Source organism: Ipomoea triloba, chromosome 8 (genome assembly GCF_003576645.1).
Source record: "Ipomoea triloba cultivar NCNSP0323 chromosome 8, ASM357664v1".
Lineage (NCBI taxonomy): Eukaryota > Viridiplantae > Streptophyta > Magnoliopsida > Solanales > Convolvulaceae > Ipomoea > Ipomoea triloba.
This window is the reverse complement of record NC_044923.1, coordinates 15,879,555-15,906,391: the sequence shown is the minus strand read 5'-3', so window position 1 is coordinate 15,906,391 and position 26,837 is coordinate 15,879,555. Positions and strand designations below refer to the sequence as shown.

The 26,837-nt window shown below is 35.0% G+C and overlaps 5 protein-coding genes across 6 annotated transcripts; all 5 read left to right on the top strand.

Annotated features, from left to right (window-relative positions):
* The first annotated feature begins 210 nt into the window (after nucleotides 1-210).
* LOC116027643 (nuclear/nucleolar GTPase 2-like) lies at nucleotides 211-5,738 on the top strand. Its single transcript, XM_031269348.1, has 12 exons — nucleotides 211-413; nucleotides 1,131-1,374; nucleotides 1,570-1,703; nucleotides 2,086-2,215; nucleotides 2,309-2,466; nucleotides 2,681-2,782; nucleotides 2,883-2,987; nucleotides 3,450-3,578; nucleotides 3,699-3,839; nucleotides 4,054-4,154; nucleotides 4,431-4,488; nucleotides 5,233-5,738. Exons 2-12 carry the CDS (start codon nucleotides 1,143-1,145, stop codon nucleotides 5,512-5,514), a joined length of 1,572 nt encoding a protein of 523 aa, XP_031125208.1. The 5' UTR covers nucleotides 211-413; nucleotides 1,131-1,142; the 3' UTR covers nucleotides 5,515-5,738.
* Nucleotides 5,739-6,938: 1,200 nt separating this feature from the next.
* Nucleotides 6,939-11,628, top strand: LOC116027859 (protein DEK-like). 2 transcript variants are annotated; one of them, XM_031269624.1, is made up of 11 exons: nucleotides 6,939-7,264; nucleotides 7,672-7,705; nucleotides 8,987-9,066; nucleotides 9,158-9,217; nucleotides 9,447-9,557; nucleotides 9,635-9,715; nucleotides 9,801-9,869; nucleotides 10,334-10,649; nucleotides 10,828-10,922; nucleotides 11,008-11,038; nucleotides 11,349-11,628. In XM_031269624.1, the coding sequence occupies exons 1-11, from the start codon at nucleotides 6,962-6,964 to the stop codon at nucleotides 11,468-11,470; spliced, it is 1,302 nt and encodes a 433-aa protein (XP_031125484.1). In that variant the 5' UTR covers nucleotides 6,939-6,961; the 3' UTR covers nucleotides 11,471-11,628. The 2 variants fall into 2 exon arrangements, with proteins under 2 accessions (XP_031125484.1, XP_031125483.1); XM_031269623.1 differs by having other exon boundaries at nucleotides 10,331-10,649.
* A 2,047-nt stretch (nucleotides 11,629-13,675) lies between these two features.
* On the top strand, nucleotides 13,676-16,194 carry LOC116027016. The gene is made up of 10 exons (XM_031268446.1): nucleotides 13,676-13,822; nucleotides 13,978-14,159; nucleotides 14,274-14,416; nucleotides 14,538-14,634; nucleotides 14,754-14,773; nucleotides 14,861-14,948; nucleotides 15,038-15,176; nucleotides 15,252-15,536; nucleotides 15,674-15,844; nucleotides 15,934-16,194. The coding sequence occupies exons 1-10, from the start codon at nucleotides 13,676-13,678 to the stop codon at nucleotides 16,192-16,194; spliced, it is 1,533 nt and encodes a 510-aa protein (XP_031124306.1).
* An 8,832-nt stretch (nucleotides 16,195-25,026) lies between these two features.
* LOC116027014 (ATP-dependent DNA helicase PIF4-like) lies at nucleotides 25,027-25,557 on the top strand. The gene has a single exon (XM_031268443.1). It carries the CDS (start codon nucleotides 25,027-25,029, stop codon nucleotides 25,555-25,557), a length of 531 nt encoding a protein of 176 aa, XP_031124303.1.
* A 237-nt stretch (nucleotides 25,558-25,794) lies between these two features.
* LOC116027013 lies at nucleotides 25,795-26,781 on the top strand. Its single transcript, XM_031268442.1, has one exon. It carries the CDS (start codon nucleotides 25,795-25,797, stop codon nucleotides 26,779-26,781), a length of 987 nt encoding a protein of 328 aa, XP_031124302.1.
* Nucleotides 26,782-26,837: the final 56 nt, after the last annotated feature.

The following is a 26,837-nucleotide window of genomic DNA, read 5'->3' as shown; positions in this document are numbered from 1 at the left end:
ACCTAAGCTCTAGCAAGTCTTCTTGGAGGTTTACGGAATTCTATGGTGTGCTGGAGAGACACAAACGTGAGGATTCGTGGGCTCTCTTAAAGTTGCTATCAACTCGTAACACCCTCCCTTGGGTTGTTATAATCATCCATTTATGAACCAGAACAGTATATTAACGATTAAATTTTTTTTTTGAAAGAGTATATTAACGATTATTAGACACTTCAATAGGTCTTTTTGGGCGGTGAACCCAACAGCCAAATACACCCTCTCTTTCTCATCCGTAGGGTTTCCTCTTCAGCCTCCGAACTGCCAAACACACCCTAACGGTCCACCGCCTCCCACTGCATCGCCACCGCCTGTCCGCCTCTGCCTCGGCCCTCGACAGTCGCCTCGAGCCCTCGACACCAGCCACCGCCCACCAGGTTTGGTCTTCTACTCTTCTTCGACTCTTCCCTTACTAATTAACGTCAACTTCTCACAATCTCACCCCTTGAAGTCTTGAACTATAAATGTTAATTTCAATAATTTATTCGCCTAATTTTCCTAATTTTGTTTTTGCCTTAATTTACCTAATTTTGAACTTGCTAATACTAGTTGCTGCCGTGGTTTTTGCTCTAATTGCCCTAATTTTGTGTTTTTTTATCACTAGTTGCTGACTTGCTGTGTTAGTGCCGTAGTTGCTGTCGTAGCCCGTAGGTCAATTAGTTATTAGTTTTCGCCGTAGTTTTTGATGCCGTAGTTGATGTCGTTGGTCAATTAGTTATTAGTTAATTGATTCATTGATTTGCTGATATGATTCATTGCCCAATTCATCCTGTCTGATATGAATTGATCTGCTAATTAGTTATTAGTTAATTACTAATTACTTAATCTGTTAATGTGGATTAGTAATTAGTAATTACTAATTAGTTATTAGTTATTTGTTGATTTACTTGATTAAGTTTATGTTGAGTTGCTAATTAGTCAAGGTCTTGTGTAAGCTGTGTTTGAAAGCTATTATACTGTTTTGAAACAATTAAGAAGGGGATAAGGAGTGAGTTGGGAATGAATTGAAACATTGAAATCCTCTTTATTTTCTGGACTTCATTTTACCTTTTGCTTCTTCTGGATCCGCCACTGATTCTGTCCAATAATCTTAGACTAATACAAACATGGCGAAGAGGAAGGAGAAATCGGTGAACGTATCCGGAAAGCCTAAGCATTCCCTTGATGGCAATAGAGATAGCAGCGGAAGTAAAGGCGGCCGTAGCGCCGCCACTGTGAGGCGGCTTAAGATGTACAATACGAGACCTAAGCGTGATACTAAGGGAAAAGTCGTAAAACACGACTTGCAATCCAAGGAGCTACCCTCCACTCGGATTCAACCTGATCGCCGATGGTTCGGTGTGTTCTTTCATTTCAGTTCAATTTCCAGCTTTTATCTGTACCTATACTGCTTGCCATGCTAGCTTGGTGGAATTTTATTGGTGCAATTAGTAAAAATTTATGTAAAAAGCTCATTAATTTCTGAAATTTGCTTATTTTGCTCTATGGAAGTTATTGCAGCACTCTGCACTGACATTATAATCAAATTTGTAGGCAATACACGAGTAGTTAATCAGAAAGAGCTAGAATTCTTCCGTGAAGAGCTACAAAATCGGATGTCCAGTAGCTACAATGTAATTTTGAAGGACAGAAAATTGCCATTGTCTCTTTTAAATGATCATCAAAAGGTATTATGGTGCTTTCTTTTGAGATGTTAATTTACTCTTCTTTTTTTTTTTAGTTTTTATTTTGTTAATGTCCTTTGAGACGTGGTGGGGGTGCACTTAGTGGACTTAATGGTGCAAGTATTGAGCTAGATGAGCCTTCATCACCCATCTATACTAATTTGGCAAGCTTTTGCTTTATTTGAACTGGGTACCTTTTATATTTTGGCAAGTCATTTAATTTAAAGTAGTGACATCTTACCCAGTTGGAAAAGAAACAAAATTAGGACTATGCCAATAAGCCTCCTGTTAATTATTTTTGTTAGGTTGCTTGCCAAACTCATACCTTATCATGCATAGTGTTTGTTAATTTATCTGATTTCTCCTGTTTTATATCTTGGTAAAGCAAGCAAAAGCACACCTGCTTGACACCGAGCCTTTTGCTGATGCCTTTGGTCCTAAAAGGAGGAGGAAACGCCCAAAGCTTATGGCATCAGATTATGAGTCGCTTGTAAAGAAGGCTGATGTTTCTCAAGGTGTTAAAAATGATTTTCTAATTGTGTTTAGGACCCTTAGTTCTTAACACTGGAAGATTTCTTTGTTGGATGACTTGGTTCTCAATTCAACAGATGCCTTCGAGGAGAAGTTTGGTGCAAGCAACCCGGGGGAAGGAAATGAAGATTCTTTTAGAGACCTAGTGCGGCACACTATGTTTGAGAAGGGTCAAAGTAAACGCATATGGGGTGAGCTCTATAAAGTCATAGACTCATCAGACGTCGTTGTTCAGGTTTGTAATTATATTTTAAATCACCTTTTGATCAGAAGAAGAGTCTAGCATGCTTAAGTGTTGGGCTTTCCCAATATTCTCACCCTGACTTTTTTTTTTTTTTTTTTTGTGCCAAAGATTTGTTCTTATAAGTTAATCTTCATCTCATTGCTCACAAGTGGATAAATTCAAATATTTGAAGGAACAAGTGGTACTTACCAAACTCGTGTTGCAGGTATTAGATGCTAGAGACCCACAAGGTACACGATGTTTCCATCTGGAGAAACATTTGAAAGAAAATTGCAAACATAAGCACATGATTCTTCTACTGAACAAGGTTAGCTGCTTGCTGATAGGTTATAAAAGGTTTATGCATTTTTCTACAGCAGTTGTTTATGTACTCGCACGCTTGAATTGGTAACTCTGCCCTTATACAGTGTGATTTAGTTCCTGCTTGGGTAACTAAAGGGTGGCTTAGAGTTCTTTCCAAAGAATATCCCACATTAGCATTCCATGCAAGTGTCACCAAGTCCTTTGGCAAGGTATGCTACTAGCTTTCACATATTTTTCATTCCCTGTTTTCTTTCTCCCCAATACACAACAGCTTCAAGGTGTCCTTGAATATGGACTATACTGAATAATAGATAATTTGACTAGACAGACACACCTTTAGAGTAGGTTTGTGGCATATATTGCCCCTCCCTTGAATTATTAGTGGTGTAAATGTGGTTACCTGCCGTTTTCCTATTTGAAAATCACGTTTTTTTTCCTCCATTTTTCTTCTTTTGTTCTCCTTCCGCCGACAACAATGTTTCTCCTTCTTCCTATTAGGGAGGGGCAATATATGCCACGCTTTGAAATTGAGGGGCAACATTTACACCACTAATAATTTAGGGGTGACATTGATAATTGGCATATTTGTGAGGGGCATAAATTACAATTTTCACTTATTATTATTAATTTTTTTAAAAATCTAATTCATTTAGTTTCAAATTTTGCTTTAGGGCTCTCTTCTGTCAGTATTGAGGCAGTTCTCTCGGTTGAAGAGTGACAAACAGGCAATATCCGTGGGCTTTGTTGGGTATCCTAATGTTGGTAAATCATCTGTTATCAACACATTGCGGACAAAGAATGTATGATTCCTCTAACTTGTAATTTGGTGTTGAGTAGTGTGAAGTGTTTTGGCTATTACATGCTTGCTACATGGTTCAACTTAGCTTATTCTTCTTTTTCAACTGTTCTTAAAAAATTAGGTCTGCAAGGTGGCTCCTATTCCTGGAGAGACTAAAGTATGGCAATACATAACACTTACCAAGCGGATTTTCTTGATTGACTGCCCTGGTGTTGTTTACCAAAGTAATGATTCTGAAACAGATATTGTCTTGAAGGGTGTGGTATGTGTTATCTCATTTTCATTATTATATATTTAATTTATTTAATAACAGAAACTGTTGTTGATACAGTTAGAAATATTTACAGGGAAGGATGGTCTATGGACCAGCCAAAGAGAACTATCTATAAAAATCTTCCCTGCTAGGTTTTCAGATATCGTTGTTATTTTTTTGTGGTGAACTAACTGTTCACTTGGTTTTATGGTTCTATCTGCAGGTACGTGTGACAAACTTGCGAGATGCTGCTGAGCACATAGGTGAAGTGCTAACCCGTGTGAAAAAGGAGCATATTGAAAGAGCATATAAGATAAAGGAATGGTAAGAGCTTTGTTTTGGGATGTGGGATTTGGGAGAAGCCCTTGAGAATTTTCCTTAACTGATTTGAACTCAATATCCTTTCTAAAGACTGCTTTGTGTATTTAACTTGTATAATGTGCCTCATTCTGCCCTCTGTTTTTCCAATGTAATGTTATCGTATTTATAGGCGCTATTCTGGTGGTCCTGAGAAAAATTTCCATGCTGAAGTTAGTAATGTGCATCTGCATTCTTACATGTGCTTGTTTCTGAATTTGAATATCTCAATAATGTTTGCAGGGAGGATGAAAATGACTTTCTTCTTCAGCTATGTCAGGGAACAGGCAAACTGTTGAAGGTAAATTCACAAAAAATCTATGCTTGATTCACTTGACTTAACCAAAAAAAAAAAAAAACGAAGCAAAGAAATGCTTGATAAAATTTTCACTGTGGGGTGGAGGTGAGTGTCAGGGATGTGTAACAATGTCAAATCTTGTGGGTTTGAAGAAAATGAGGATTGAAAGGATCATCTGGACCATTGACTAGTATATATGTTGCAAGTTGTAAAATCTTGACTGATTTCAATATGTTGAATCTGATAACTAACCTTGAGGGGATGGAGATTTTAATGTCATGGGCTTTGAGGGTGGAAGTGAACTTTATGTGTGTGATGTTGGGGAAATTATTTTGTGGACCATGGTCCACACAGCTGTGTGGAGCATGACTCATGAATAAAAGGCTTCATTTTTAATATACTTATTTGTGTACTGAATGTATATGGCTTGATAGTATACAAAATAATGTACTTTATTTACACAAATAATGTACTAATTTTGTGGTCCATAGAATAACGATCCGCGATGTTGAATGCTTTGTGTCTGAGACTTTGAGATGCAAGGACTGAAAGGATGATCTGCATCATGTACTAGTATACATTTCATGTATTAGTGAAGAAAACGGAAACATTTCTGCTAGTTATATTTCAGCTAATTTGGGTGTCGGTTATAGATTAGTCTGCACCCTGCATTACCAGGACATATTTTTGTGTGTTCTTTGTTGATTTATGACTAACGGATACTGTTTGTCCTTTATGTGTGCAAAGGGAGGGGAACCCGATACTATGACTGCTGCAAAGATGGTTCTCCATGACTGGCAGAGAGGCCGGATACCGTTCTTCGTGCCACCCCCGAAGATAGATGACGATGCAAAAGAGGAGGGCAATGCGCTTGGCGGAGAGGAAGAGGATGCCGCGGCAGCTAGAAGAGCCATTGCAGATGTAATATCATCACAGCAGCTAAAAGATGTTCCTGTTCAGACAGATCTGTACAGTGAGAGTGAGTTGCTGGGTGAGACTAGCCAAAAGCTTCCTGAGAATGAGTCCTAGGCCAGCCATTGTAGTGCTGCTGCTACTGGCCATTCTTTTTGTCATTTGCTAATTTGATTTGACAACCCAACCTAAAATTATGATCGTTATGAATTTATCCGTCCTATATTTACTATGTACGGAGTATTAGTCAATTACACTTTTATTTGTTTCAATTGTTTGGTTTGTTTTCTTTAACATTTTTTTGTACGGAGTAATTTTTAAATTTGGCCTTTTGTGTTGAATAGCAGTATAGTACTCTTGATGTAGTTATTTGGATATATAAATTATACACACTATTACACTAACATTAAATTAAACATTACAAAAAATGGATGTTAATTAATTTCAATTAAGCTTTATTAGACAATGTATGGCGAGAGTAATTCTTGATTTCTTGACTTTAGTTGCAAATTATATCATGGTCTTCTTGTGGATTCTGATCAAAAATAACTTTCAGATTTTGAACTTGCACTTGACATTATAGATACATAACATGATAACTATGTTTTGCAATCACATGATAATTATAGACACATAACATGATAAATTGATAACAACAAATACATAAATTATTAATTGTAGGTACACAATATGTTAACTAACATCTTGTGTCAATCGTTAATATATTATGTACTTGTAGTCAACAATTTATGTGTATATATAGTTATCATGTTGTGTATATAATTATTATATTATGTGTCTTCAAATTGTTTACATGTAAAGAAATAAATAAATTGTTAATTACAAGTATATAATGTGTTAACTGCAAACATAATTTTTGGATCATAGCTCACAATGTAATATGAACCATGCTTCATAGTATAACAATTGGAGTTCAGTAACAAATTTGGCGTGACTGATTCATTTTTTATTTTTTTTTTAATATATAATAACAATAAAACCTAAATGCGAATGCAATATTTTATATGATATATAAAGATGAGTTAATAATCAATTTATTCCTTACTTATAGTGATTTTTTTAATTTACTCCTAAATATTTTTTGTGTTGTTTAATTGAGTTCTCTACCGATGAATTCATATAATTGAGTCATCTGTAATTGTAGATTGGTAATTTTCTATTTTTTTCTTATTAATATCTAATTTAGTTTAGACTATTGATTTTTATTCAAATTAATCATTAACTATAGTATTTTTTTTTCAATTTAATCCTAATTCACTCTAGTCGATAACTAAATTGAATATTTTATAGTATAATAAAAGATATTCTCAGAATTGAATAAGCAAAAAAGGAGAAGCAAAGAATTCAGGAATTGCGAAAAAAAAAGAGGTCAGTAAATTTACCGCTTAATTATTTTGTAGAGGAAAAAAAAAAAAAAGTTCTCCCGCCTTTTCTAACTTCATTCTTATTTTCCCTCCAACTAGCATTTAAATGATCATCCCTTTCCAATTGCTTCAGATCAGATAAAATTATATTATCAAAATCTCAACTTGTTCAGATTTCAATGGCGTCAGTGGAAGGAACCCTAAGAGTGAAGCTCCTGGCTGAAGAAACAAATCAGCGGCAGGAGGAGGAGGAGAAGGAGAAGCCAGAAGAGGCGAAATCTGAAGAAGTAGTAGAAGAAGACGAAGAAGACGGGGAAAAGGAAAAGGAGGAGAATCTAGAAGAAGAATCTGATGGTGCCGACAAAATCCAATCATCCCCAGGTGCGAGTTTGAGGCCTACTAGGGAGAGGAAGACAGTCGATCGTTTCTATGCAACTCCTACATCAAGACCTTCTGCCACCAAATTGCTTTCCATTCAGAAGGTATTGTTCTTAATCTCTGCCTTCTTGCTTTTGTATTTCAGTCTAGGGCAAAATATATATGATTCATTATTCTGTTCCTGACACCGGGTACTAATTTATATGATTTCACTTGAAATCTCCCTTAAAACATTGAGTAATTAAATGAGTTAATACCCAATTTTATCGTCGACTAAATGTTTTTGTGCTTAATTAATTAAATTTTGAATTTTGACGATTTTACCTAATTGAATCCTAAATGAGTAAAGATCCTTGTTTTCTGCTTTGGTGACGTCCCTATTCGAATCCAAGCCTACTTGTTTTTCAGTTTACACCCTATTTTTACTTGCTTCCTAGCATCGTGTTACAGTCCCATTGCCATGAATATTACTTTAACTTGTCATTTCCTTTTTATCTCTTAATGAATGTAGGGCCGAGGAGTGCAGCTTAGGGACATCCCAAATGGTATGGTTTCTTTCTTTTCTTTGCCTTAGTAGTATTGCTATTCCCTTTATCTTTTGTTTCTTATTAGGTATGATTTAAAAAAAAAAAGAAGTTAAATTCAAGTACATAATAACTTAGAGTTGACATCCTTCTTTAAAGCTAGAAAATAACATCCTACTGATGAGTTCTTTACTCTGTATCTGGAACTTTGGGCTTGGAATCAAAGTTAGTGTTTGCTTAATTTTATTGGGGTGATGAGGGAAACCACATCTACTATTTGAGGATTTGTAGTGGGTAAATCTTGTCTTGTGACCCTAGCCGGTAAATTAAAGGATAACAAGGAGGTAAATTAGTCTAGATTGCACATAGTTGATCGGCTCAAACCAAGAGGACTGTGATTCAAAACTCGTGCTTGTGGTTAAAGTTTGTATCTTTAGCCATCTTGGCTGGGGTTACCCACTTTTTGCTTAATTTTGATTTATGACATTTGGGTTGCAATGGTGGGAAATTGTTGTAGTGATAATTTCTTCTCTACAGTGTGAAACATATCAAAGATATATTTCTGTTCATTGCCCCATTCCATTCCATTTCAACTGGCCCCTTTGGCCAAGCACATGGTTTTAAAAGACACACATGTGTCTTTTAATGTTGAAGGGAATCCTAGCAATTTGGCATTAAATGCCTTCTGAAATTTAATGGTGGTTATGCAACATTCCTTAAAGGAAATATCCCCAAGAAATATGGGATAGAGAGAGTGTGTCTTGTACTAGCCGCTTTCACATGCTGTCAAACTATATACTAAAACTAATGGTTGCATGTAGTATCAAATTTTAATGGATTTGTGTTTGATCGTTTTGTGGGAAACATCCAATCCACTTCTCATGAGAAGTGAAGGACCTAATCTCAGGCTTCACATGCTAAAATTTTCATATTAGTCTTCACAAGATTGCTTGTGTTGAACTTGGTGCCTGGTTTAATACACCGGGGTCCAACTAAAGAATGGCTGCTGAATTACTTTGAATGAATTCCATTAAATATCTTATTGCTAGTGCAGTGTTAGTAAATCAGCTGCAAGGAGATATTGCTTATTACCCAAATACCCATGCTATGGAATTTCCTGAACTGGATCATTGAGTAATGAAAATCTCATGATAAGCCTGCAGAATGAATCTTTAGTGACTTGGTTCCCAAAAATTTTTGAAGTTTATCCTATGATCTTATTTTGCTATAATTTAAAAAGCTTATAACTATATAAAATTTTCCACTTTCAACCATTTTGATAACATTTGGTTATGATCTCAGTGGCTTATAAGTTATCCAAGAGGAAACCCGATGAGAACCTACAGATACTCCATAGCATTCTTTATGGAAAGAAAACAAAGGTTATCCTCGTTCTGGTGCACTTAGTTCTAGCTCTAAGACTTTGTGGAACTAACTTCCCTTACATCCCAATCTTTCCTCTTTCTTTTGCAGGCTTATAATTTGAAGAAAAATATAGGTCAATTTTCTGGATATTTGTGGGATGAAAATGAGGTAAATGATTTTCATTCTGAAACTTGTTGCTTGTTGTACTATTTTATTGACATGATTGCTATCTAATTCTTATTCTTGAATCTTGATTTACTTGACCTAGCTTTCTTATTCTCACATGAATTTTACATCCATAATATATGAGAGGAACACTTGATGATGGCTTTCTGTGATGACATCTGAACAACCTAGAACCATCTGATATACAAAATCATATTTTTTTAAAATTCAGCATGAAAAGCAGAGAGGAAGGATCCAAGATAAGTTTGACAAGTGTGTGAAAGAAAAGTTGCTGGATTTTTGTGATGTCCTTAATCTTCCAGTCAAATCAGTTACAAAGAAGGCATGTATTATGATATATTTTTATTGATCATTCTACTCAATACAGTCCATGATTTTCTTTCCATGTTTAACTTGCAGGAAGAGCTTTGTTTGAGGTTGTTAGAGTTTTTGGAATCTCCCTATGCTACCACAGATCTATTGCTCGCTGATAAGAAAAAGGTGGCTTATTTAATCCTCATTTGAGATCACTTGTGTCTACTTTGTTTTAAGATCATGTAATATGTTCATATTTATGTGATCCCAGAAAAGCAAAAAGCAGAAGAGCAAGGCAACAAAACCCAAAAGCTCAGTAGATAGAACTGCACCATCTAAGGTTGGTCTATGCCTATTGTTTAAATTTAAGATTGGTCTGGGCTATAATGGGCAAAGTGGACCGGCAGGCTTTGATACTATGTTATTATAATCTAAGATTGGGTCAAGTTCTCTCAACTAAGCTATAATGCACATTGGCCAAACCACACAAAAAAAACTGAATCCAATCGATCAACTAGTTTAATCCATGATTTTATAAACCCATATGTTCTTTCTTATTGTGGGACTCTTAACACCTATCATTTTATAGGGGATTGATAAATAGATGAGCTGTGTGAGTTTAAAGCTCGCAACCTTGAACTGTGCTAAATTATTTGCATGATTTGGAAATATCATTACAGTAATGAAACTCCTCTTTGTTCTGATTATGGTTAGTTTTCACTTTACATTGCCCGCAATTTATAGTGCCAAAAATTGACACTAAAGGATCTTTTTTCCCAACTTCAATGTCTTTAAACTTAGAAGCGCAAGGTGTCATCAGAATGGAATGAAGAAGCTGATAATACCGGGGATGAATCTCAAGAGGATGATCAAAATGATGAAGATGCAGAGGAAGAAAGTGTTCCGGAGGGGACTGATTCCGAGGAAGAACAAAATGAAAAAATCTCTTCAAAGAAAGATTATGGAACTAAAATTGGGGATAAGGTTGCTGGGAAGGATACCCCTGTAAAATCTTCCAAAAGCTCCAAGGTAGTGAGTGCTAAGAGGCAAAAAGTTGGTGAGGACAAAAGTATATCTGTAAAGGAGAAGGCTTCTAGCAGGAAGTTGTCAAAAAAGGATGGTATGGAACTCCTTGGTTGTATCCCTTTTCTCCAATTATATGCCTTAAAGAGTATTTTAGCCATCTTAATTCTCTAGCTCTGGCTACCTCAATATTCATGAACTGGAGAGTTTTATAACTGTTTGTATTTCAAATTAATCTAGAATAAGCATATCATTCACTGGCTTACCTTGGATAGGGAAACCAAGAAATGTTAAGGCTGACTTAGAGCCAAGCAAAGAAGAGATATACACTGCTGCTGTAAACATTCTGAAGAATGTAGATTTTGATACTGTAAGTTGGTACCTTTTCTGTGTTTTTTTTAGTCAAATGCAAAATGTCAATTTCTAATACAGATCATTGCACTTGGAAAATGCAGGCAACTCTATCAGATATCATCCGGCAGCTAGGTATGGTTCTTATAACACTTGTTAAAATTAAACACTTATTACTGTGCCAAAAGCTATAGTTCGTAATGAAGGCGTAATTTTATTTTTTTATACTGTCATATTTTCGAGAGGTAAGGTGTTGGACTTGACCTTCTAAGGTTTTTGCCTAACAATCCCCTAACCATCTTGTGTTGGATTTGGCCATTAATTAGCCTCCGCTTAACAACTTTTCTAGTCACTTGGCCATTAACTGGCCTCCGTCCAACAATTATTAGTACTTGAAATTTTTTTGCATAGTGACTAATTTCTGAAAGCTTATATCCTCCTACAGGATCCCATTTTGGAGTAGATTTAATGCACAAAAAAGCAGAGGTGAAGGCTATAGTTACAGATGCAATGAACAATATGAGTGATGATGAAGGTGAGGCTGGAGATAACGAAAGTGAAGATTAAGTTAATCCATCAGTGGAAACATTCTGAGCTGTAATATGTCGGCAAGAACTGAAATTGCCCCATTTTGCCGCCATTGACTTAAGAAATTTGATACATGTACACCTATAAATAGTGTTAAAATTTATATATGTATCCTTTAAGGGCCTGCTTATCAGTTATCATTGATAGTGTGAACATAATTCCTTTACTTTCATCACACCATGGAAGGCATGGATTGGACTTGCAATTTGAGGGTGAGGGTGGGGCCGGGGGGATGAACTCAAATCAAATGGTTGGAAATTAATGAAGAGGGGAAGCGAGATGATTTTGTAATTTTGTTGAAATGTATGTTTTGGTGATGCTGGTGTACTTATGAGTGCTTTGTGGTGCATTATGTGATTTCTGTGGTGCACTACTACGTGTTAGTGTGTAGTGCATTTATGAGTGCTCTATGGTACACTACCAAAAAGGGAAAAACGATGTGGGTTCAATAGACTCGTTGAGTAGTACCGTTAGACCAACAAGTCTATTGAACTCATCGACGAGTTTGACCCCTCGTTGAGTGGTGCAATATTAAGTGCACCACAAAACACTTATAAATACACCATACATTAGCACATAATGCAACATCGAAATATACATGATGCAAGAAATTACAAAATTGTTATCACATTTATTTTTTTTTATTGATTTCTATCCGTTTAATCTCAGCTCATCTTACGACTCTAATACATCTGAACACAACGCCGAACCAGAGCACATGCGCCGCGCGCACATATACTAGCCTTGTAAGTACAAATCTCATGTAATTAAAATATGAAAATATTTTTAGAAAATGATTTCTAACAAATGATTATTTTTGAAAATATTTTTATTTTTTAGTGTTTGATTTAAGATCAGAATAAAAATCGAACAAAAATATTATATAATATTATTTTTTAAATAAAATATTAATTATTTTAATGATTACAACACTTATTATTTATATTAAAGTTAAAATTTATAATACTATCAAATAATAATAATAAGAGTTAATACCACAAATGGTCATCTGACTATTGGGTTAATACTTCTTTTAGTCCTCGATTTACAATTGGACTACAAATGGTCCTCTGACTTTTATTTTTTATCACAAATAATCAACCGTTAAAATTTTTGTTAAATAGATGTTAAATTTAGGGGTATTATCGTCAAATTGATTAATATGATTATGATTACATCTTTTTAGAGAATTATATGACAACATAATTAATTTTAAACATTAATAAATATAAAAACAAAATGGACGTAACAAATCATATAAATGAACAAATTAAATAAAAATCCATGATTAATGTTCGTGATTAGTACTTGATTAATTATATTAGTTCAACGGTGGCGGCCTTCAGTTATGTCCCAAACGAAATGTTTGATCGATTAATGAAGAGTGAAAACTATTAATCGGCTATGTATGAACAACCATAAAAATGATGGAAGCAAGAAGGTTTTTGATTTTTTTTTTCCCATTTTAATTTGTTGGTTAAATTTAAAACAGATAGCTCTATTATTAAATCTTTATTTTGTAGGCATAATTACGAGAATAAGAGTATTTATATTCGTTAATTGTTTCAATTATGCTTGTTGGTAAAAAATTATAAACATTTTTATTTTATAACCATTATATATATATATATATATATCAATTTGATGATAATACCCCTAGATTTAACACTTATTTAACAGAAATTTTAACGGAGTACTATTTGTAGTAAAAAATGAAAGTTAGAGGACCATTTGTGGTATTAACTCTAATAATCTCTAATATAAAATAGCCATAAGAAGAGCAGTAAATGCACTTAGGCCACAATTCCCGCCCAATCAAAAACGGTGACGTTTTGCTGGTCAAAAAATGCCGCCCGAATTAGCATACTTAGGGCAGTTAATGCGCTGGCTGTCGAACTATGAAAGGTAACAACGTTAATTAATCGTTTGTTTTAAAAGTGTTTTAAAAAAGGTAATGACGCCATGATTAGAGTTCATGGGGAAATCGAATCGTTTACAACGATTCGGCAAACGGGGACTCTTCATTTATATAGCACCGGGAATGAAAAAACAATTATTCAGCGTGTAGAAGTCTGCCAGTTTCAAACTTAGAGTTGGGATTTGGGATAACAATATATATTAGAAGCGCTAAATCAATCTCAACATCCAAAACTGAGATCCATTCGCATTTAACTTCAGTCCAATATGGGGATGTACTCTCTGGCTACCAGATTGTCTACCTTCAGCAATAGGAGTGCAATAAAGGTTAGAGTTATTCGTAGCTACCTGGTACGAGAAAAGAAAGGTTCTGCTGACCTAAAGAGTCAAGAATTGGTCTTACACGACCCAGAGGTATGTGTTTTTGCCTTTTAATCTGTATTTTTTTTTTTTTTTTGCGTCTTAATCTGCATAGAATAGAATTAGGCATATTAGTCATACGTATGTACTGCAGAAATAATATCACATACATTCTCTGTTGCAAATGCTAATAACCATATAATTGATAGGGAAATGTCATTCATGCAACTATACCAGCAAAGATTGTTCCAAAGTTTAGCAACGGTTTTGTAGAAGGCAAAGTGTATGCTATCAAGAACTTTTACGTTGTTTCAAACTGGCATACCTACAAGACTAGCATGAACGAATATATGATGCAATTGAATCATGAAACTATTTACAAAGAGTTGAGGTTAGAGAATTTCCCTTGGTTAATGTACAGATTGAGGCCTTTTGAAGAGAATTTCCCTTGGTTAATGTACAGATTGAGGCCTTTTGATGAGAATTTCCCTTGGTTAATGTACAGATTGAGGCCTTTTGATAGTTATTTCCCTTGGTTAATGTACAGATTGAGGCCTTTTGATAGTTTGAAAGGTAATTCAGAATTAAATGAGAAAGAGCTCATTGGTAAGATTTCTAGCCTATCAATACTCGAGAAAGAGCTCATTGGTAAGATTTCTAGCCTATCAATACTCTTTTTAATTCATTCGCATTCCTCATGGCAGGCTGTTAGGTCTATATTTTTTTTTTTTCAGTTAAGTTATTTCAAATTTTCTGAATTATTGAATAGATATCATTGGTCGGGTTGTTGAAGTTTATGGACCTCAAGAAAAAAAGATTGGTGGAAATAATGCTAGGCTCATAGACTTTGTGCTTGAGGATGCCCAGTAAGTATAAAACTATTGATGCTAATGCTATATTATTTACAAACNCACGTTTCCAAGATTCAGCATTTATATGAAGCTCCATCCAAAGATCCTGTGATAGTTCTGATACAATTCTGTAGGATAAACAGAGGGCTCAGAGGTTAGTCAAATCTGCATTTACAATTATGCACATAAGCATTCTGAAGGAATTAATTCCTCGATTAATTTTTTTTGTATTTTCTTTCAGATGGTGAGGTCAAGATCTGCTCATCTTATGATGTAACTCAAGTCCTTTTCAATCTGGACTATCCAGAATTTATCAACTTCAGGGACAGGTATGTGTATGTTATCACAGATAATTTCTGCATTCTGTTTTTCTTTACATGTACTCAACTTCATCATTACTACTATATTTGAATTACAGTCTTACGGACATAGGATATCAAACACCTATGAGAAGTATAGCTTCCCTATCTAGTTTTAGTTTTACCAACACTATGGATGAATCCAGCAGTAAGTCTATGGAACTAACCACCACAAATGAGATCTATGACAATGATAAGGTAATAAAACATTCTAAATTACCTTTGTTGTTTTCACATCTACATCCAGTCTAATTCATAACTGTGTCAATGCAGTATGGAGATTTTTGGGTGGCCGCAAGGATATCGGGTATTGTTAATCCGACTGATTGGTTTTATAGCTCCTGTAGGAAGCCGGGATGCTACAAAAAACTTCAAATTTCTGAAGGAGTCAATAAATGTTTCAAGTGTTTTCAGACTTGGGAAACTGGTATTTTAAGGTATAAGATTACACTATGTGTTGTGGACCTGAAGGGTAATGCTTCATTTTTACTGTGGGATAGGGAGTGCCAGGAGTTGATAGGGATTCCAGCAACAGAGCTATATGAAAAGAGTAATAAGGTAAGTTATTTTTTTTATTTTTTGAATATGTACTAAATTTATTTTAACTAATTTTCACTAATTCCTATCTGTTTTTGCAGAACAATCAGCCATTATAGCAGATCACAGGGTTGGTAGGCAAAACTTTGCTGTTTCAGATTACAGCAAAGTCAGATCACACATCCTACCGCAACACTCCATTTCCCGTGCTGAGGATAAACAATGACCCACAGATTCTGAAAGAACATTGCAGTGAACTGCTGAAATTGGAAATTAATGCTTGCAACTCTGACATGCAAATAAGTCTGGATGATGATGATTTTTTGGAGGTATGACGTAATGATTCATTTCTAAGACTTAATAAACACTGTCACATTACAAACAGATTAGATGTACTTACATTGAATTTGCATTTTAGGGTTTTTTAAGTGATGAAGCCGAAAGTCCCATAGCAAGTATGCTTCATGTAGCTGTTGGTGATGCAACTGAGGGACCTGTCAAGAGTCATGTAGCTGTTGGTGATGCAACTGAGGGACCTGTCAAGAGGTGCTTAGCTGTTGGTGATGCAACTGAGGGACCTGTCAAGAGGTGCTTGCTGGATCAATTTTCATCAACACAGAGTGGCAAGAAGCAGAAAGAGATCAAAGAGATCAAAGTGAAGTTAGAGAAAATAGATTGACTTTATGCCAAGACAAGTGCTGAGAAACTGAGAAAAACTTTTATATGCTCAAGGGTTTTGATACTGGGCAGTGCTTTTGTAATTTTAATTCTGTACTAATTTGTGTCCTTTTTTGGCTGATGGGTACTGTATTCCTAACAGTATTGCACTTTGGAAAACATGTCTCAGATTCACTTCTTAACTCTTGGTGACATTGTAATTTTCATTTACTCTGACATTAGAGATATTATGCATAGTATTATGTTGTTCTGTGTGCAGGTATCTAGCAAGCAAGAGGACTGGAGGAAAAACACTATGGATATCTTAAAGATTGCATCCAAGGAATTAGGTTTATATAGATTAGAGAGTTTTATCAAGGATATTATACATTAGAGAGTTTTTATTACTGTTTGTATTAGTATGCTAATCAAGCAAATTATGGGTGAACTCCCAAGGATGGTTGTACAACTGTAATAAAAAGCTCATTCTCTGTAGACATTGTTTTTTTCCATTGATATATTCACAATGCTAATGAAGGAAATTATGGGTTCATTTTGGTCCAGTCATGAAATAAACAGTAAGCAAGCATGTGTTCTTTTTTCCACAACATGCCTATAAATTTAGTCATGCAGTCATAATTTTATACTAATTAGACTCAGTCAAAACAAAACTCATAATCCCTTAAAATACTTTTAATAAATTACATACAAATTGATATCATGGACTTATCTTTGAGCTCATATGAACTTCGCTGCTTATGTGCTAAACCAGCTTATGGAAGAAGTTTCTGCATCAAAGACAATAACAACTTAGACTCAAAATGCGGGATTAAGGAAATGGCCCATGATACTAAATTGCCTGTTACACTTAGGGAGCACAAAGGATTAAGTAATGAAGTACTTTGTTCTCTTTTATAAATACTTTTAAAGAGAACTTTGAAGTTGATTAAAACAATATTTTACTGACTAACGGTTACACTAACAGTTCATTAAGTAGTCAATATTTTACAGATATACTTAGACCATGATATTGACTTGCAAGTTCCTTAATGAACTGAAAAATATTTACTAATGTTACTTGCTGCCTTCGTATATAAGTTTGCAAATTAAAACAACTATCATAGCAAGCTTTTTCAGCACCTGTTTAGCTTCACATATTGGCTGTGCCCAAAAGTATCCAATGATATCCTCCTATCTTGGTAGAATTAGTTCCGTATCTTGCCCTCCATATATCTAACTGTAGTGTTGCAACTCACCCTGCTATCATATTGAAGAAGACAGGGAGAATACAAAGTAGATATGACTCCAAAGAACATTAAATTCTAAGTTCACTTTAACTCTCAATTGCCAAAACTCTAAGTATAGTGTTGCCAAAACTCTAATTAGACGCTCAAAGAGGGGTAGTGGCAGAACCAACCAAACAAAGCACCCCAAAAAATTAGTACCAAACATCTATTTGCCAAATGTACAAAGATTTTGGTAAAATGAGACACTTATCTTAGCTAATTAACTCCAGTGTAGACTTTTTCTCATTTTTGCATCTTTCACAACCATTCTTGACATGCTGTAAAAAGTGGTTTCTTCTTAAGTGAAGTATAATAGCTTAGCAGTTATTTTATAGTTCAAATAGTGTATAAGCACAACTACACCTAGGGACACCTCACTTAGCTTGTGATAGATGACCAATGGAAACTGCCAGCACTAATACAGAGTGGTCAAGCAGCAAACTCAGCAGTTTATACTCAAGAATTGCTTAGTGTTGTCATTGGATAACACTTGAGTTAGTACTCAACCATTAAAACAAAAAACATAGCATGCAAAAGCTAATCATTACGCATCAGAATATAATTTCATCATCTGCCAAACCTACATTATACGTATTAGTCACAACAAGAAAAATGATATAATAATCATACACCAAAATAAAAAAAAATCCAAAAAATAAAAAAATAAAGCCAAACTGATAGTACTGACTCAAAATAAACAGATGATATACATTGGCAGATTTACCATATATAGGAAGTTTTGGCAAATGATTTTTACTATTGATCTAGCAACATTAATTACTTTAAAGACTCTTAGTATTCCAACAGTCTAATAGATACCAGTGCTTACATAAAGGCTACCAAAACATTCATTATTATTCTCACAGGATTATCAACCAGCAATATAAAAACCCTCAACCTTGAAAGCAAATTTTACACACACAGCTACAATTGATGAATGCAAATAATGAAGCAACTTACCAAGTCAGCTCTCATTGGCAGTAAAAGGAAACACCCTCAGCCTATAATACCAGGTACGGACTGAGTATTCTTCAGTATTAGCATTTTCTGCTCAGTGCTTTGCGTGAGCACATTAGTTATAACACTGTAGCTTTATATTCATCTTTACTGTGTCCAAAAACATTCGAATATAGCAGATTCACGAAGATTCGTATCCAATCTGCTAGGTATGACTAATAAATAGAGAATGTATTTAAAAATTAAACCCCCTCTGCACATAAACAAAATCCTTGCTGTCGATTCAGTTAATCTACAGAACCAACACATGCAGCACAGTCTTGAAACCAAAAACCCTAGACCCAACCTTTGCGATGTTGGTTAACACTTCTTAAAATTAATTCAGATAACAACCCTATTGATTTCGAATTTTTACCTAAATCGACGCTCAAATAGAATACCTTAATCCAGATTAAAGCGACTATAGTATTTAACAAACACTTACCAAATCATTCAGTTGAACCTATAGTATTTAACAAACACTTACCAAATCATTCAGTTGAACCCAAGTAGATCCAAAAACGATGGGTTGTAATTCTCTGAGCATTAGGAAATAGCATAGGATGAAGATCGAGAGTGAGATAGCGAGAGTGAGATACCGTGTATATATCTGCCGTTAGAATGAATGAGAATATAGTTGCAGATTAGAGCACAGAACTGAGGTAATCTGGATGAAGGCTACACCAGGCTTTCCTTTTCGCTATCTCACTTTCATTTGCTTAGTACACGTATCTCTCTTGCAAAGAGAATACATGTACTTAGCAGGTGAATTCCCTGTTTTTTTTTTGTTTTTTGTTTTTTTTTTGTTTTAGTTTTTGGCTATTTATATCTATATTTATATTTATGCAGAAAAAATATATTTGCGATGTTGAATTGTCTGTTGCGGCAATTGATATTTATATTCCGTTAGATAGCGCTTCTAGAAATTTTAGACTTTAATTCAAGTAAAACTTCATTATAAGGCCGGCAATTCACTATTACTACTTTCTTTTTTAATTGTAATTTTTTTTTGTGCTTTACAGATAAAGAAAACGCGTCATGCATAGAGTTCAGTAATAAACATACTCCCAAACATGGAAATGGGTCGCAATTGATTGATCCCTACGTTTTTGGTGTATTTGAGAATTCAATCAATTCACCATTGAGCATTATAACTCATAGTAAGTATTCTTAAACGTCGATGCATAAACATATTATACCCGTCCTATTTTTAAATGTTTCATATTTACAGGTGGTCAACTAATTAAATCGAGTATTAGTTGCAACAAGAACCAGTCTCAAAGTTTTATATCAAATGAAGGTATACAACGAATTTAATATTTTCCAATTGCATTAAATTAAAATAATTCATTTACCTAATTTCTATGAAATAGTATAATGCTTTTTGTTTGAATAATGTCAATTTGAGATGTGGTAACTTAACACAAATTATACTGATTTGAGTATATCTCTTGCTTGGAATTTGTTTTTCCTCAGCGGCTACAACTTCAGTACAACGTACAAAAGTTAGAGGACCATTAAATGATGTGACTAACGGTAAGTCACATAAACCATATTTTTTTTCCATTAACATTTGCTGTATTTTATATTAGAAATGTAATGGTTTTTGAAATTTTCTAATTAGTTCGGCCCTCTAAAGCACAATGTACAACAAAATTGAACAAGAAATCTGTAATGTGCTACAATGATTTACAAAAGGCAATACCTTTTGGAGCAACGTCATCTACGCCGAATAACCAATCATTAACTAATTTGAGTACAGGTTAGTGCTTTTAAATTAAAGATTATATGATTATTTTAATATTAAGTTCAAATGCTTTAATTTGGTCTTCATACAAATTACCCGTGCTTTTCTTTTTTTTTTTTGTGTATTAATGTTTAGTGCATTTTGCAAGCAATATTTGCAATTGTATAATGCAATTTAAATTAAAGATTATATGATTATTTTAATATTAAGTTCAAATGCTTTAATTTGGTCTTCATACCAATTACCCGTGCTTTTTTTTTTTTTTGTGTATTAATGTTTAGTGCATTTTGCAAGTAAAATTTGCAATTGTATAATGCAATTCACGTACAAAATTCTGATTAACATTTACTTTGGAAATGATTGGTTAAATTCACTATAATTTTTTTTTAAATCAAATATATGATCTAAAGATATGTTCTAATATTTTTTACATTGATTTTATTGTTGTAATAATTTATGGGCACGACAAACCATCAAGTTACTCAAAGCACGAGGTCCAATATAGCCGTTGATTTTAGTTGGAATTTGGAAGCTGAATTCGCGACTGTACAGGGATCAGGGGAGACAAGTGTTTCCAACTTAAATAACGGTATTTCTGTTCTTCAATAATCCATGTTGTCTCTTATGAAAGGAATTTAAAAGTTGTTCGGTCTTTTAAACAATATGCATTAAACCCATATATTACGTTTGCCATTTGGACAACCAACACTTACACTTACTCTCTAGAATGTTTTTTTTTTTTTAAATCAATCTATAATATGATCTAAAGCTAAGTTCTAATTTTGTTTACATTTATTTTATGGTTTTAATAAGTTATGGGCACGACAAACCATCAAGTTAGTCAATGCACGAGGTCCAGTATATCCGTTGATTTTAGTCGCAATTTGGAAGCTGAATTCGCGAATCTACAGGGATCAGCCGAGACAAATACATCCTTCTTCAATAACGGTAAGCCTATTCTTAAATAATCCATGTTGTCTCTTATGAAAATTTAATGGTAAGTTGTTCGATCTTTTAAACAAAACGCATTAAACCCATGTATTACGTTTGCCATTTGTACAACAAACACTGACTGTTAGTTTTGTGAATTCAATTTTTTGGACGATTATTTTAATAGTAAGTTAAAATGCGTTAGATCAGTGTTCATATACTTTTTCAAGATTTAGTATTGTATTTTTTGGGGTATTAATGTTTATATTACGTAATACCCGTATTAACTGTTCTCTAAACTTTGAAAGCAATATTTGCAATTGTACCCAAAAAATTCATGTAATTATTCTTATTAACAATTCCTTGATCCAATAAGTACAATTAAATACAATGTTGTTTTTTTAAACTAAAATATTTAAATTTAGCTAAGTTCTGATTTTGTTTACTTTTATTTTATTGTTGTAATAAGTTTTGGGCACAACAATCCACCAACGTAGTCAATGCACAAGGTCCAATATTGCGGTTGATTTTAGTCGCAATTTGGAAGCTGAACACGCAACTGTACAGGGATCAGGGGGGAGAAATACATCCTTCTACAATAACGGTATGGAAAGTCCCAACTAGCCCATGTTTTCTCTTATGAAAATACGTTTTACACTTCTGAAACAATACGTATTACACACATATAGTACGTATGTCATTTTGAAAACAAAACATGACAGTTAGTTTTGTAAATTCTAATTTTGGGGTGTAGGTATTTTTTTGACCAATACTGTCTTGGAGACGAATTACACCATTCAAAGTTCTAAAAAACGACATGTGAAGCTCCTGTTGTTCGCCATTTACAAGAATTGGTTGCTAATGTTGATACGGTCAACATTGATAATGTTCCGCAAGACGCCGGTAAGAAAATTAGTATTAATCTTTAATTCAAATGTATATTCAATTCATAAAATTATATGTCTTTTAAATTGATGTAATTCATAATCATATATGGTTTCCTTCTTATTAGTGATTTACCACGATATTGGGGATCCGAGCAACATCTGTCAAAATTGCAATGCAATCTTTTGGTTTGAAGAGAGAATGAATAAAGGTGCACGTTACGAGACACCAAAGTATTCTGGTTGTTGTGGCCATGGGAAAATTGTGCTCCCTAAGATGATGCGACCGCCTAAGAGGCTGTTTGACTTATTTTATAGCCATGGAGAAAAACAAAAAGAATTTTTAAGATACATTAGGAGGTACAATAACATGTTTGCGTTTACCTCATTAGGAGCAAAGGTGGACAAATCCATAAACATTGGTAATGCCCCTCCTATTTTTAGGATTCATGGACAGAATTTTCACCTAATTGGAGGTTTAATTCCTCAAGAAGGTAATAGACCCAAATTTGCTCAATTATACATCCACGACACGGATAATGAGGTAGACAATCGGATCAGTTCATTCAGGTAATACTTTGTATTTCTATCAATTTACTTTGTACTTAATCAGTGTATTTAATTAAAAATCATAACAAATTAACCTACCACTAACTCTTGTTTAATATTTTGTATTAGCATGGGTGAAAAGAATCCAGCAGTGCATTTGGAAATTGTGAAAGATATAAAGCATGACCTGGATGAACACAATGTGTTGGTGAAATCATTTCGCTTTGCCAAGGGACATATTGACTCAAATCCAAGGGTAGATTTCAAGATGAGGTTAATTGGTAAGCGAAATTGTGATGCAAGGACATACAACCTACCAACGGTGTCAGAGGTTGCTGCTCTTATCGTCGGTGACATTGATCCAAATATGGGTTCCAGGGATATTTTGGTTGAGACTAACTCAGGTGGTCTAAAGAGGATAAACGAGCTTAACCCTGCTTACCTTCCTTTGCAATATCCCATTCTTTTCCCATATGGGGAAGACGGCTACAGAGAGGATATCCAATTCAATGAAGTTCGAATCAAGCAAAGTGGTGGTCGATGTCGTGTGTCGCAGCGTGAGTTCTTCGCTTACAGGATACATGAGAGGTTTAACGATTTGTCCACAATCTTATATGCACGGAGACTTTTCCAACAATTCCTGGTAGATGCTTACACAATGGTTGAGTCCAGCAGGCTTATGTATATTAGAAATAATCAAAAGTCCTTGAGATGTGAAGCATACAAAGGCATGTCAGATGCGTTGACCAGAGGAGAAGTTGATACTAGCAAACAAGGTAAACGAATAATATTGCCATCCAGTTTCACTTGTGGTGCTAGATATATGATCCAAAACTATCAGGATGCTATGGCCATTTGTCGACATAAGGGTTATCCAAATTTATTCATCACATTTACATGCAACCCGAAGTGGCCGGAGATTCAAAGATACATGTAAACTGTTCGGTACAATTACTGCAGGTATGTGTGTTTTAAATTTGGGTTTTTGTAAATCAAGGTGAGTAACTTATCATATTTGAAAATTTTGCAACCTAACATTTATTACACTTTTCCCGTTCCAGTTGTATATACCATTGAATTCCAGAAGCGGGGTTTACCACATGCTCACATTATAGTCTTTCTGGAAAGATTGTCAACACCATTTACGGCAGAATCAATGGACAAATTCATTTCAGCTGAAATTCCTGACAAACATGTTGACATGGAATACTACAAAGCTGTTGAAGAATTTATGATTCATGGACCATGTGGATTACATAGACCAAAATCTCCATGCATGGTAAACAATAAGTGCTCAAAGCACTTCCCAAAGAAATTTGTTAATGTATCAACTTGGGATGATGATGGGTATCCATTGTACAAACGAAGGGAAAGTTCTAGAATTGTGGAGAAGAATGGTGTGCAGTTGGATAGCAGATATGTGGTACCACATAATAGATACTTGCTTCTCAAGTATAAGGCACACATCAATGTGGAGTGGTGCAATCAATCTAGGGCGATCAAATATCTTTTTAAGTACGTGAACAAAGGCAACGACAGGGTCATTGCAGAATTCTATAAAAGCACAACTGATGACCAACAGAATGACACGGTTGATGAAATAGCAATGTATTAAGATTGCAGGTATGTCTCTGCTTGTGAGGCAACTTGGCGTCTTTTAAGCTACGATGTCCAATTTAGGTACCCCCCAGTTGAAAGATTAAGCTTCCATCTACCTGAATGCCAATCTGTTGTTTTTGAGGATGATGATCGTATAGATAATGTCTTGAATCGACCAACGGTCAATCAAAGTATGTTCACTGCTTGGTTTGAGGCTAACAAGAATTTTGATTCAGCGAAGCAGTTGCCATACATTGACATGCCAACAAAGTTTGTTTGGAAGAAGGATATCAGAGAGTGGCATCCCAAGCAGAGGGGGTTCTCAATTGGAAGAATTTTTTATGTACCTCCAGGAAGTGGTGAAATATACTACTTGAGATGTCTTCTAAATGTAGTTCGAGGGCCGACTAATTTTGAGGACATCAAGTCATATAAGGGTGTCATATACCCCACTTTTCGAGATGCATGTTACACTAGAGGTTTGTTAGATGATGATAAAGAATACATTGACGCCATTGTCGAAGCAAGCCAGTGGTCTACTGCTCAGTCAATGAGGAAATTGTTTGTCATATTACTTACTTCGAACTTGGTGAATCGCCCAGAAAATGTGTGGAATGTAGTGTGGCAACATCTAGCAGAAGATGTACAATTTAACAAGCGCAAAGTGTTGCAACAAGAAGGTAAATTATAATTCGTTTTATATAATATTCCAGACTTATAATATCTAATCATAATATGTTTAACATTGTCCTTTACAATTTATAGATTTGTGTTTGTCCGATGACGAGAAGAAGAATTTGTCCTTGATTGAAATAGAGCGTTAGTTACAGTCCTACAACAAGTCATTGAAAGATTACCCGAATATGCCACTTCCAAACTTCGATGATGCTGTCCGTTGTGATAATCGTCTGTTGTGGGATGAGCTTGATTACGATCGTGACGCATTATTAAAGGAGAGTCAAACAATGGAGAGGCAATTGACGGATGAGCAAAAAGTTGTGTACGAAACTGTAGTAAATGATGTAGACCACCAAAAGGGGGGGTTGTACTTTGTCTACGGGTACGGTGGAACTGGGAAAACATTTGTTTGGAGAGCGTTGTCTGCAAAAATTCGCTCGAGAGGGGATATTGTCATAAACGTAGCATCGAGTGGAATCGCATCTTTACTGCTCCCTGGCGGCCGAACAGCACACTCGAGGTTTGCCATACCTATTACAGTCACGGAGGATTCAACCTGCAACATCACCCAAGGTAGCAACTTGGCCGAACTCATTATACAGTGCAAACTAATAATATGGGATGAAGCACCGATGATGCACAAGCATTGCTTCAAGGCACTGGATAGGACATTGCGGGATCTACTTCGGTTCACTGATCAGAATGCTGGAAACTGAACTTTTGGAGGCAAGACCGTAGTACTCGGTGGTGATTTCAGACAAATACTGCCAGTGATCCCTAAAGGTTCAAGGCAAGACATTGTTTCAGCTTCAATCAACTCTTCGTACCTTTGGGATTCATGTCAAGTGCTAAGGTTAACAAAGAATCTAAGACTTTCAAACAAAGAATCAACAGTTGATCTCAAAACAGTTCAAGAATTTGCATCGTGGCTAGCTGCTATAGGAGATGGCACAATGGGAGGACCTAATGATGGTTATTCGAACGTTCGCATCCCTGATGAAATGTTGTTACCAGCTAATGGTAATGACATAGCCACAATTGTTGATAGTATATTTCTATTGTTCAAGGAAGGCGGTTGTCAGCAACAATACATATCAAATAGGGCAATTTTGGCACCCACACTAGACGTTGTCAATGCAATCAATGAGTACATGACTGATTTGCATGTTGCGGAAAGCAAGACATATTTAAGTTGCGATACTGTGTGCAAAGCTGATTCTGGCAATGGTATCCTCGCTGATATGCACACTCCTGAGTTCCTAAATGGCTTGAAAGCATCTGGCATACCTAACCATGCTTTAACTTTAAAGGTGGGATCTCCGGTTATGTTGTTAAGAAACATAGATCACTTGATGGGTCTATGTAATGGTACAAGACTTATCATCACCAGATTGATGGGTCTATGTAATGGTACAAGACTTATCATCACCAGATTATTGGGTCTATGTAATGGTACAAGACTTATCATCACCAGATTATCTGATCATGTTGTGGAGGCAAGACTTATCATCACCAGATTATCTGATCATGTTGTGGAGGCAAAGATTGTTTCAGGGAATAATGCAGGCCAAATTGTCTTGATACCAAGAATGTCAATAACCCCAACTGATACAAGATTACCTTTTAAATTTCAAAGAAGAACCCCAACTGATACAAGATTACCTTTTAAATTTCAAAGAAGACAATTTCCTTTGATGCTATCATACGCAATGACTATCAACAAAAGTCAAGGGCAAACATTGACACATGTTGGCTCTATCAACAAAAGTCAAGGGCAAACATTGACACATGTTGGCTTACTATTAAGGAAACCGGTCTTTGTTCATGGTCAACTATACGTGGCTGCTTCAAGAATTAGCAACCCTAAAGGTCTACGATTGTTGATAGCAAATGAAGGTACTAAGAGTATTAACTATACTACAAATGTTGTGTACCATTAAGTTTTTAATAATTTGTAATCTCAAATATTCTATTGTTTTAAATAAAGTAGTTAACT